Consider the following 13,559-nt stretch of genomic DNA (forward strand, 5'->3'; position numbering starts at 1 on the left):
CATATATCGTGATAGATATATCATAAACACATATCTGGATAGATATATCATAAACATATATCTGGATAGATATATCATAAACATATATATCTGGATAGATATATCATAAACATATATCTGGATAGATATATCATAAACATATATCTGGATAGATATATCATAAACATATATATCTGGATATATCATAAACATATATCTGGATAGATATATCATAAACATATATCTGGATAGATATATCATAAACATATATCTGGATAGATATATCATAAACATATATCTGGATATATATATCATAAACATATATCGTGATAGATATATCATAAACATATATCGTGATAGATATATCAGAAACATATATCGTGATAGATATATCATAAACATATATCTGGATAGATATATCATAAACATTTTTTCGGATAAATAGATCATTAACATATATCCGGATATATATATCAAAATCATATATCTTGATAGATATGTTATAAACATTTATCTGAATATATATCATATAAACATATATCTAAAATAGAAATACCATAAATATATATCAGGATAGATATATGATAAGGCGTTTATTTGTTATATTGTAACGGTCGTACAAATAGGATATAGTCAGTAATTTATTTACCTAATGCACACGCAATGGAAATAACATGATCGGTAGATATCACATAGGGACAGTATTACATGGCCACGCCATAGGTTTTATGTACGCGCTCAAAAGTCATGAGGTGAGGTCACAATATTTTTACGTGCGAACGTTTACTTCATTCAAATCGCGTGGCCACGTATACTATAACGTGTGCAAGCAACCCATACCGTGCGACAATGTAATACATATTGCGTAGCATTGTTATAGATATAACGTTCAGACGGAATGACTATCGTATGGTCCCGTAATACTATCGCCCTTGCAAGGAGCAGATTAAATATTTTCTTATTTCTTTCTATTCAACCATCATACGTTGTATTGAAAATGGATATTTTAAAGTTGACCTATTGACTTGACTATATATTTACTTTGATAAAAACGTAACTGATCAACATTGCGTGTTTATTAAAATGTTACAATGTAGGAACGATTAGAATAAACGTCTGACAAGATGAATCAAATTACCAGTATGGTAAATCTGTACCAAAATACAATTGAGAAAGACTTCTCATAAATCAGTGAAATACAATGAGAACATCTCTTGTTTTGTTAATCTGCATGAATGGCCTTGTTTTGTTTACAATTTTCATATATTTACCATATACGATTATAGAGCCATAACGATTTGTATCAACATACATGCTATAATTTAATGAATGTGATTCCACAAAAGGTATATACAATGGCAGATAGATTAGAAGTGTAAGTTTGAGTTTAGAAATCAACTCAAGTTTCAATTTTAAAATGTTTTGTTTTGTAAAACAAAACCCACAACGTTTCGACTTAAAAGTCTTTATCAGGTATACTTGTTTACAGGAAATGACGACAACGTCATAGGACGTCAAGGATAACGACGACAAACTATAATACATAATTTTGCGTACTAATACAATATGTAGGATCCTAATAGAATGGAACAGAGGAATATCGATTTATATTTTTCAATACCTTAGACCCTGTTTAAGATAAACATAACACAAGTTAAAACTACTTTTATTTTCTGCAAGCTATGTTTCGTTTATGAATACTTTGACAACATTGTGCAAACCATAGTGTTACAATACGGTGCTGAAAATGAATTTCAATATACTTTTATTTTATTACTATATATATCATATAATAAGAGTTTTTTTCTCATTATCTTAGGCAATTGTTTTAGTTTAACTTCACCAAAGCACGATTGCAGCTGTTGTCGAACATCGTATAATATATCTGCTTTGCTGGTATTGCGGGTAATGTAAGGATTCCAGACAAACCTTTTTGTTGAATTTCTCGATAGACAGGTTTTCCAAACCTGTACAAATACTTTTCGACCTGCAAGGTATAAAAATATTGAAAAGGTTCATGTGACCAAATTGACAATGAAATTTATTACAGTTACATCATTATTATATTGTTTACTCTAAAATACTGATGTCACTGTCATTACAAAAGAAATAATATCATAATAATATAACCGAACGGTGTGGCTATGTGTATAGAATATATATTTTTAAATAAAGTTTCTTATTCTCATTCAGAACAACACCAAAAGCTGTAATTATTTTCAGCTAATACATTATGATTTATTTTATTAACGTTAATCCATTTGTTATGCTGGTATTTAAAGAATTTAAATGAAATCCAACTAAACCTGTAGACTCCTAGCCTCTCCATATCTACACTCAGTAGCAAAGTGCTCGCAGTTGTAGGTTATTAAACCATATTTATGCTTGCCAACTTTCATCCTTGCGCGCCTAACGATTTCTGTTTTACTAAAAGGCCTAAATGTAAAACAATATAAACATTTTTTAATTAAATGAAATGTTGAACCTTAATCACCCTAAATTAATTTCTATAATTTTTATATAATTTATCATAATACCATCCTGGTTAACAATAACTTTTTATCCGTTTAAAAAAGTGTATTTGAAGGTAGAAAATTTCTAAAAGATAATTAAAAGTGAGTTTCCCCTTTCTTTTTTTAAAATGTAGACTGTGAATGGTATAAAAATATGTTCAATACAAAAATGCTTACGTCATTTGTTTGTCAAGGTCATTGTGTCTATAAGTCTTTGAATCTCCTGCGACGCTTCTTATGTCGTCTATTTGAACATTCCCTCCACCACCTTTGTTGTCTTTGTTATTACTTTTTCCCGTAATATCATTAGGATTCGATAGCAAATGAATGACATTTCCATTACCTTGAAACAGATATTGAAAATTGCATGATACTGAGTGATGCACCCCGAGTAGGTTTTTGACACAGAAAAGTATACCTTTTGTAGTTTCAGATTAGCAATGCAAAGTTACTGTTCTTTGCACTGCACTTCTACTCAATGAGATCTATCTACCTTCAAAGTTTCTTGTTGATACTTCTTGTAGTTTCATAGTAGTGTCCCGGACATTGTTCGGTGTAAAATTGAAAAAGGGCAATAACTCAAAAAAGGCACGACAAAGTAACGGTTATTTGCATTGCATATCTAAGTAATGAGATTTATCTACCTACATAGTTTCATGTTGATATCTCTTACACTTTCAGAGTTACGTCCGGAACAAAGATCAAAGAGAAAATAGAATAACGAAGCCCAATAACTCCAAATAATAGGCAAGGCATAGTTATGATTCTTTTGCGCAGCGCATCTACCCAATGAGACCTATCTACCTACAGAGTTTCCTGTTCATATCTCTTATACTTTAGAGCTATGAAGAAAAGTTGAATGTGTCACAATGAACAAAGGGTAATGACTTCAAAATTGAGGAAAACAGTATGACTGTTCTTTTGCACTGTATTTTTATTTAATAAGATCGTTCTACCTTCAAATCTTGTTGATACCTCTCATGGTCTAACAGCAATGCCCCAATCAAAGTGAATCAAATCAGCAAAGGACAATTACTCAAAAATTAGGCAAAGCAGAGTTAGGGTTCTTTTGCACTGCGCTACTGCCAAATATAACCTATCTACCTAGAAATGTTCATGTTGATATCTCTTATAGTATTACAGATATGTCCCTAACAAAGTAAGTTCAAAGTGTATAAAATAAACGAAGGGCAATAACACCAAAATAAGGCAAAAACGGTGTAACAGTTTTTGTGCACTGCACATTTACTCAATGAGATCTATCAACATACAAAGTTTCGTGTTGCTACTTTAGTTGTTTCAGACTAATGTCCTGGACAAAAAAGGGGCGGACGGACGGACAAAACGGCGACTACATGCTCACCCTTCGGGGAGTTTAAAAAATCTTCACGGTTATTATGTAATTAAAATCAAATTTTATGTTGATTGTGTACGTCACCTTTAATTAAATGTGATTTCTAAGTATAAATTGGTGAAGTGAAATAATGAATTTTAATTCAGTACCATCTTGTTCCCCAGGAACGATTCTCTATTTTTTTCCGACAGTTTCTTGAAAGATGTTTAATACTATTTCACAATCTTGTAGCTTTTTTAGGAAACGACGAGCTAACAATAATAGAATACATCTATCCGTACATTATCAATACTGCAAAAGCAATTAATTAAGGGAGTTGAGTATAATAAATACTTTCCTTTTTTTCCTAAAATTTATTGTTCCTATAAAAGCATTAATATCAATTTCATATTATGTTTAGAGATACCGATAATAATCTAAATACAAGAACATTTATCTGAGCGTTTCAAACATAACATTATTACTGCTACGTATGACAAACATACCAGTGCATTATAAAAAAAGAAACAATAATATAGATTTTACGTATTTCTGTATAAAATATATATTTACCAATATATACAGCCCAATGACAATAAATCGACCGGTAAAATTCTATCAAGTCACCCTCTTCTAAATCACTTATTGAAATCTCTGTTCCAAACAAAAATGCCATCTTCTGATCAGTAACCTCACCTATATGTTTAAACAAAATAAATTTCAAACACTTTAAAGTCAATCTGTACAAGTCAATTTTTTACCGAAATGATGTAAAATTATGAACTTATTTATCAGCACAATCATTTAAAAGAGGTAACTCAATATTCATTTGACAAGGCTAGTTTGAATAGCTAGAAAGATCTTCTTTCAAAGTTAAATCGGTAAAATCTTTAGTTTGTTTGATTGTATGCGTTATTTGTAAATGTGCTCATTATTGATTTCATTTCCTTTATCCAAAATGGCAAGTACTTGATTGGTTAATCAAAGTTGTATAGTTTTTTTGCCATATAAACTACATGTTTACTTCTTCATGGACATATGGTAGTTTCAAGCGGTTATAGGAAAAAAGTGCAATTAAAAAGGAATAAAATAAAAAAATAGATGTAAAAACAATATATTGAAGTCTGTATCATCAAAACGTTAACAAGATAAATCTCAAGCGCCTGTAAGGATGACACAGACGGGATGTCTAATAATCAACCCTCTCCTGTCTCCGGTGGTGTCACTGGTCTTTATATAGAGAAACTTTTCCTACTTGATGTTTTCTTACATTTGTATCTTCTATAGGAAGTTAACAACTATTTTGCAGTACGCAGTGGGTATTTCACTGCTGCGCAAGACTAGTTACACTAAATTCCAACGCCTTAACACTGTGAAAAAATCCGAACATATATTTAAAGAAAAAGTTTCAGTTTTGCTTCTTTAAAATACACCTAGGGGATTTTAAATTTAAAAATTGCCCATTAATTTTCAGGTAGGGACGCTTTTATAACAAAAGCTATCCATTTAAATGACAGAAATGTGAGTGTTTGTGTAACGTAAGATACGTCATTTATGACAAGAAATGTAGTAACGATGTTTATTTGATTTATCCAATTTAGTTTTTACCTAATTATATTCAGATTATAGCAGTATAGTATTCAACGGGCAATATAAATTAATATAACATGCTTTTTTGCCGAGAATACATTAAACAAAACAAGCATATGTTATTGAGTAGTTTTAGGTAGGTAGGTAACTGTACAGTAATACTTTTATGTAGGATTTACCTACAGAAACATTCAAAATAACAGATTATTTACAAATCTATTTAGTTTATGATATCACATATTGACTCATTTTATGTTTTCAAAGGATATTGACTGTGGAAGAAATATTGCCGTCCGAATTATATTTAAGATAACACACTTTTAGACGTGTTTCTAATTCAAGCCTTTTACAACGCAGTCCTTGCAAACTTTCACCCAACTTTCTCTTTTGGCCATCGTTTAGTCTTTTACTGCTTCCCACTGTATTCGATCTATATGCTGTCACTTAAAAACTTAATTGCTCATCTACTTCTACTTCAAACAATCGACTTGCCTCAGAAGCTTTCAAAAACGGTTTTCTCCTGAAACATATGGTGTCTCCTTGAGGGATCATTTTCCTGAAGAGTAGATGGCTCTTCAATGCTTAAGACAGAAGAAATTAGTTCTTCACAAGAGTAGGAGCTTCACTAGGAATGGTGGAAGTTGTTTCGCGCAGTGACTCGTCATTGCATATATCTAAGAACAGGTTTATAGTTAACGCCCACGCCTCATCACGTGAATCCAAAATATGTTCACAATTTTGATCTATGGTCATTATATTGATTGTTTGTGTGTACTTTGACTAAGTGAGAAATATTTGGTAATCTTCGGAGTAATCTATGTTCAAGTTAACTTTTTAAAACATTTTCATTTAATGACGTAGCTGGGGTTAAACGCTTAAATAACCATCTTATGAGATACATGCCATAACTAAAATCGTGTTATATTATTTCACAAGTCTAGTGAATAAATTTCAAGTAATGATCACTTTCTTTATCAATTATTTTGATCAATTAAATAATTTGATATGTTGGTATATTCTAAGCAGCAGAAAGTCTATGTATTTGTCGATTCCCGAGACATATTGAAAACTAGGCCAAAGGGGCCTCGTCTTTATCATTTTTCGGGTATGTTATATACTCGGCCATTCTCCTTTATGTAAGCCTCGTGTTAAATTTACTTTAAAACAATATATATTGAGAAACAAGAAGCGCCGCAATGCGACGAAAACAACGTTTGCAACCACCAAGAATTGATGTCACAGGAATAAATAATGAAATATGGCAGTGGAGAAAAAATGATGCTGTTTTCTTTTTGTGTACCAACACAGAAAATTGGGTTCACTAGTTCAAAATAAAAATATACCAGATACCTCAGTATCAATGCCAGGCTGTATTTTCATGAAAGCTACACACATGTTAAGTTAAGTATCGAAGGTCAAAGTGTACTGAACCTTTACCTTGCTCCCATATACTTAATTAGCAATACCAATCTGCATCTTAATATAAGCTGCCCACACAACAAGTTTGGTGTCAGTAGGTCACAGCAAACTAGTTATTATGTGGAAACTGATTTTCTTTTTTTAAATGAATAGTGACCTTGTTCCAGACACCTTGGTAGCAATCCCAAGTTGCCTCGTGATATAAACTACCCACATACTAAATTTGGTGTCAATAGGTCTAAGCAAACTCAAGTTATTAGGCGGAGACGTAATTTCTATTTTTAGCAACAGTTGACGCCCGCCTGCCAAAGTAGTTTCTTGATATAAGCTACCCACATACTAAGTTTTGTGTCAATAGGTCAAAGCAAACTGAAGTTAGTGAGCGGAAACTTAATTTATAATTTTAGTAACAGTGACTTGACCTTGATCACATACACCTGAGTAACAATCTCAAGCTGTTTCTTGTTATAAGCTACCTATACACCAAGTTGGATGTCAATAGGCCTAAGCAAACTAAAGTTATTGAGCGGAAACTGAATTTTTACTTTTAGTTACAGTGACTTGACCTTGATCATATACACCTGAGTAACAATCTCAAGCTGCCTCTTGTTATAAGCTACCTATACACCAAGTTTGATGTCAATAGGCCTTAGCAAACTTATGTTATTGAGCGAAAACTTAATTTCCATTTTAGCAACAGTGACCATGACCTTGGGTAGCAATCCCTAGATGCCTTTTGATATAAGCTACTCATACACCAAGTTTGGTGTTATTAGGCTTACTTAGCAAATTTATCTTATTGACCGGAAACTGTAGCTCTTTTTTCAAACCTTGCTAGCAATCCCAAGCTATGTCTTGATATAAGCTTCCAATACACTAAGTTTGGTGTCAATAGGCCTAAGTAAACTAAATATATTGAGCGGAAACAATTTTTTAGTAACAGTGACCTTGACTTTGATCACAGAAACCTGGGTAGCAATCCCAAGCTGTCTCTTGATATAGCTTCCTATACACCAAGTTTGGTGTCAATAGGTCTAAGCAAACTTAACTTATTGAGCGGAAAATGAATTTCTATTTTAAGTAAGAGTGACCTTGGCCTTGATCACAGACATCTGGGTAGCAATACCAAACACAAACACAAAGTTTGGTGTCAATAGGCAAAACCATACATAAGTTATTGAGCGGAAACCAAAGTTGACGTCCGCCCTCCCGTTAAAAACCTGGTTATTTATTGGTCAGGCCAAATAGATGCAACAAGTCTTATACTTATTAGAGACTTATGTTGCAGATCAAATAAATATCTGTGTACTTATGTTAGGAAAATATGACATTAATGCTTAGTCTCCCTTTGTGTGATCCCCTGAAGCATTAATCATTACAAAATTACAAGAAAATTCCAGACTCAGTTTGATTGAGTCTGTACAGACACGCGGGATTATGAAAAAAGGTAACAACACACACGCCCCTAGCACTGGCTTGAGCGGTACTCAATTTTCATCATTAAAAATGTTGGAACCAATGAACCCAAGGAACATAAAAATAAAACAACACTGAATTGAAGTACAGGGCGACATTTTGCAGCTGCCACACAGCACTTGACACCTGCTGTTGTGAAGTATAAAAAAATTGGACAAAGTGTAAAATAGGGAAAACAGAATATCTATGGAAGGTACAAAACAACAAAATTGAATATTTTTAACCGCTCAAGAATGGTACGATGGTGTGTCCAAAGGTTCACAAAAATTCTTTATAGACCAAAATAGATGTTTACGTAGACGTCTCACAATATCTAATTTAATGTGTTTTAATTGCAGACAAACAAACAAGGCGAAAATAAATAGAAGGTTTACATGTTGGGCTAAAGGTAAAATTTGTAATACATCTGGCCTTATAATGTTTTTATGTTGTATGTCGTTGCTGCATAATCTTTACAACTGAGCGGTTTTTATCCTAAACTGTTGTCGTATCTGCAAAATATTATAACCGCGTTTGTTCAGCTTTAAACGTTGTATGTCTTTTCTGTACAGTCCTTATAACCTATCTTCCATAATCTTTTTTTATCTTAAACCATTTTATGTCGTTGCTGCGCATTCAATTTAACCGAGTATTTTTATCCTAAACCGTTCTTAGACGTTCCGGTACAATCCTTATGACCGAGCCCTGTTATCCTTAACCGTTGCTTGTCGTTGCTGCACAATCCTTATAACTTATTTGTACGAGCTTTTGTTTAGCAGTGATCTATCAGTTCACACTACTTGTGAAAACTAAAATTGACATAACAAAAAACATATATTTCATTTTTAGAACTGTTTTAATTTTAAAAAAATCTAAACTTTTTCAACACTTACCGTGAAATATGCTCCTTACTCTAAATAATGAAATGAAATGAATGATAAAGAAATAATTTCTTCGATCGAGGCGCTGCTATATTTGTCCTTGTCAAACACATATTATATTTCACCTTGAAAATTTAACCTTCAATAAGTTCAATACTTTCCAAACTTTTTCTATAGAATTGTAAAGTATAGAATTACTTTAAAGAATATGGCATTCATTTTGTTTGTTTAAAAACGTAGGTTAGCCAAGAGATATGTTTCGTCCCAATGAGCGATTACAATAAGTGATTTGAAAGTCGGTGACTTGATAGAGTTTAACGAGACTATTGAAATGTGTTCTTACTTGTCTGTTTATGTTTTTCAGCAGATAATTGACAATGTTACCTAACGTACTCTGGCGACATTACATGCTTTGCCTAAGATACACAGAAACGTTCCCATTTTATAAGTTAATAAAGAAAGAATATTGAAATTTATGATCAATATTGTAGTGACACACTATTATTTGTACAATATTTTAACTTATTTATAAAGGAAACATAGCTCGAATCTATCTGACATTTTATGTACAGTTCGCAGAATCATATTCATTTAATTTTAGTATTTCTTTCATTCTTATTCTATTTTTTTATTTGGTAATAACATAATAATTGCAAATAAAACAAGACAAAGGGAACATGCTCATTTGTATTCTTCTTGCCGAGAAATGCAAAACTATCTTTAAAAGTTTACCTCTTAATACGAATTCCCTTATCGTATGAGGTAAATAAAAAGAATATAAATAAAAAACATAAATACGATAAGAAGAGTACAAAGCAAGACAAAATCAAAATATGAAAGCATTATATCGACACATTCCATGCTTTGTTACAATATCTAGTCTGACGTGGTAAAGTTGTTTTTTCTTGACTAAACACATTGTAACATTACAATATAAATATTAATTTTATCAATGATCATTTTATTTAAATCAATACGGCATAATAACCCTCATTTTAAGTTAAACAATTTTGAAAGAAAATAGAAAAAAAATCTAATTCTGAATTGATTATATAAACAATATTTAAATGTTTGACGCATATGACCTTATAACAAATATATTTATATTTCGTTGATAAATAACATAATAATTAAAGCGCGTGTTTAACACAATTATTTTATGCTTTGATATAGACAATACATTTGTGGCGTCCTCCTTTAGTTCATTATAAGAACATGCACAAACATGTGTACTAATAAGCATGCCAGTCATGAGCAGCAACAATATTGACCTTGAAATAAATTGGTCTGAAAATAAAAAAGTTCACCTCCATTTAATTTAACGAACGACCGGCGATGACATTTAAACTTTTTGAATACTCGAAATCATCTGAACGAATTAACAATTTTTAACTTCATAAATTTACGATTCCAACATAAAGAATTCACAAATTCACGATTTCAACTTTTGAAATTCCCGAATTTACTGTATGAATTAAAATTTATCAGCTGCAATATTGAAATCACGAACCTAAAATCGCGGAGTTCAAACGGCGAAATCGTGAATTCATGAAATTGATATCGTGAATTGATGAATTTGAAATGATACTGATACAAAACTTATCAGACCATTCTTTCAGTTTGAAGATAAATTTACCTGATCTAAATTGTAATTGCCTTTAAATGGAATAATTTATATTTTAAATTGGACGTTTAAAATACGATAACTGTAAGCATTTGTTCAGTCAAAATTAATGAACATGAAAAATTATTGTAAAATTAATATAATATAAAAGTCATATATAGTCACGGTGTTTATACTGTTGCATCCGTGCCTGCTTTTGATCAGTCTGAATGCTTATGTAAATAAATCATATAAACAAAAACAGAGCAGCAGAAAAACTATTATCTAGTAAGCTAAAGTATCAAATGACATTTTATTTCTCCAACTGAATGCATTAACCATTCAAACAAATTTCAGGATATAATGACATAACGGGAAAACCTTTCAATTCAGATGTAATCGTATTATCATATATTGAAACGACGGTTTGGTTTGATGAACTATAAACACAAATGATTTAGAGATAGGAAAATCTGGTTTTAATCGTCATCTACTTAAATGCAATACTTACGTGAAAAAATTTATCATTGATCAAAATGAAAAAATACGAACGATTTGCTTACCATTTAAAGATAAATTGTTTATTTTATGACATGTGCTAAATTATGCACGCATGCACGTTATTTTTAATTGAAACGCAATTGATGAAATTCAGATGATATGGCATATTGTCAGCTTTTATGTTAAACATTTAAAACTTCGGTGGTTAATTTGATTTTTATTACCTTTTAAGTTATTCTTTTAGTGATACATATATATCAATTGCCTTTCATTGCGTATACATAATGATATTTTGATAAGGCAGATATATAGTTTTGTTGAAATTTTGAAACGACTACCTCCTGTCTCTCCGTATATACGCTTTGTAGCAAGGCGCTTGCATTTGTAGGTAGCTACATTATACTCACGCGCATCTTCGTTCTTTGTTTAACGATCTCTTTTCAACTATGAAAACTTAAAGCAAGTATCGAAAATAACTCATAAAATGTTATTATTTAAATCAGTATTGGAATTAATTTTCATTTTATTTTGGCTAGTACCTAACAAGTGTAGCAATATGAATATATATAGTATATGTTAAATAAATAGGGGCGTCCGTGGCCGGGGTGTTAAGGTCGTTGACCTCAAATCATTTGCCCCTTACCACTGCGGGTTCGAAATCCGACAGGGACTTTCGATTCTTTCATGTGATGAAGTTATCCAGCTTGCTTACAGAACGTCGATGGTTCTACTCAGGTGCTCGTTCTTGCCTGAAATAATGCACGAACGAGCAACTGAGATATTCCTCCATCAGTAAAGCTTGAACGTCGCAATTTATTGCGTCGATATGACGTAAAAACCCAAACAAAAATATATTTTTAATAAATTAAATAATTCAAAGAACAACACAATTTTATCTTGAAAAAAAGTGTGAAAAAAATAATTTTGGTGAAAATACAATTATTCTTAATATGGGAGTTCATCGTCAAAATCAGTGTTACGATAGGTGTATGAATCCCCTGCATCGAGGTAAAGTATATCCTGCCTGTTTTATCTCTTTCAGACTAAATTTTCCCAAAATATCACGATATGGTGTTCTTTTCCTTCTTTAAATTACTGTGCAACTATCATATCCTGACCATTTTGTCATTGTACACATTAAATGTTAAAATGAGAAATGAATATTTATAGATCTGTATTTTTGTAAATGTCCTTGAATAAAAAAAGACCATCGTCAGATTCTGTTGTGTTGGAATGTTTACGATCGCCAGCTGCCTAGAACAAAAATAAAATGTTTATTTCACTCCAATACAAACCAATATAAGTTTGTTATATCTGAAGTAAGCCAAAGTTATATTTTTCTGTTTCGTAGGGTTTCTTAATCGGACAAAAATCAAAATCAATCATCGGAATTAATCGGGCAACCCTTTTTGATCAATCATTGATTGAATAATCGGAACATTTACAATAATAAAGTAAATATGTACTAAAGAAGATATTAATTTATAGGAAGTCTTATTTAATCTTAGGGAGAAATGAATTCTCTTTTCAGAGTGACTTATCCCTTCAGATTGACTTTTTCCTTCAGGAATAATAGGGAAAAGATTTGAAATTTAGAGAGAAGTGATCATCAAAAATCAAGCTAAAACATTCGATTCGTGTTGTCTGATTTCTTTCATGAAATAATAATTACAATGTGTAACAAGTAAGCATATACATGTACATAAAATAAACATGTTAATGACATAAACATGTAAAATGAACAAATGTGCATTTAAAAATCTTTATATAGGTTTTTTTTCTTTTCAGTTGCTCATGAAATAAAGTAACCAATCGATCTATATAAACAAACAACCTTTTTTGGAGGTTTAACAGTTCCTGTCTCTTAACTTTCTTTAAACACCTTTCCTGATGTAATAAATCGAAACAATATTTTCTGCGCCGCTTTAGACCAATTTAATTTTGTAAGTGCTCACTGATGAACACTAACCTACATGTATACTTAATGATGAATAATGTTTAAATTGAAATATACATATTGTACTTTTGCATAAAGATTTTTGGGCGACAAGACATATAATCAAATACAGCTATTCTGTCAAACATCAGTAGGGTAAAATTAAACGAACAAACAGAAATGTTTAGAATTTTCTTTACAAAAATGATTATACATGTATGTATTTACTTTCATTCAGGGTTCAAGCTGTGTAACAGGAAGCTTATGTAATGCTATTAATAACTCATCAATTGAAAAAGGCAATTTACAATATTTAGATACCCTTTTTAATGGTTAAACATTGGTAATC

The 13,559-nt window shown here is 31.3% G+C and overlaps 1 protein-coding gene across 2 annotated transcripts; it reads right to left on the bottom strand.

Annotated features, from left to right (window-relative positions):
- Positions 1-1,629: 1,629 nt before the first annotated feature.
- On the bottom strand, positions 1,630-9,261 carry LOC132737144 (phospholipase A and acyltransferase 3-like). 2 transcript variants are annotated; one of them, XM_060724398.1, is made up of 5 exons: positions 9,183-9,261; positions 4,399-4,521; positions 2,670-2,835; positions 2,286-2,415; positions 1,630-1,966 (listed from the first exon to the last, which is right to left on the bottom strand). In XM_060724398.1, exons 2-5 carry the CDS (start codon positions 4,499-4,501, stop codon positions 1,808-1,810), a joined length of 558 nt encoding a protein of 185 aa, XP_060580381.1. In that variant the 5' UTR covers positions 4,502-4,521; positions 9,183-9,261; the 3' UTR covers positions 1,630-1,807. The 2 variants fall into 2 exon arrangements, with proteins under 2 accessions (XP_060580381.1, XP_060580380.1); XM_060724397.1 differs by lacking the exon at positions 9,183-9,261 and having other exon boundaries at positions 4,399-4,620.
- Positions 9,262-13,559: the final 4,298 nt, after the last annotated feature.

Source organism: Ruditapes philippinarum, unplaced genomic scaffold, assembly GCF_026571515.1.
Source record: "Ruditapes philippinarum isolate M1 unplaced genomic scaffold, ASM2657151v2 ctg5556_1_1_1_1, whole genome shotgun sequence".
In the NCBI taxonomy this organism is placed as follows: Eukaryota; Metazoa; Mollusca; class Bivalvia; order Venerida; family Veneridae; genus Ruditapes; species Ruditapes philippinarum.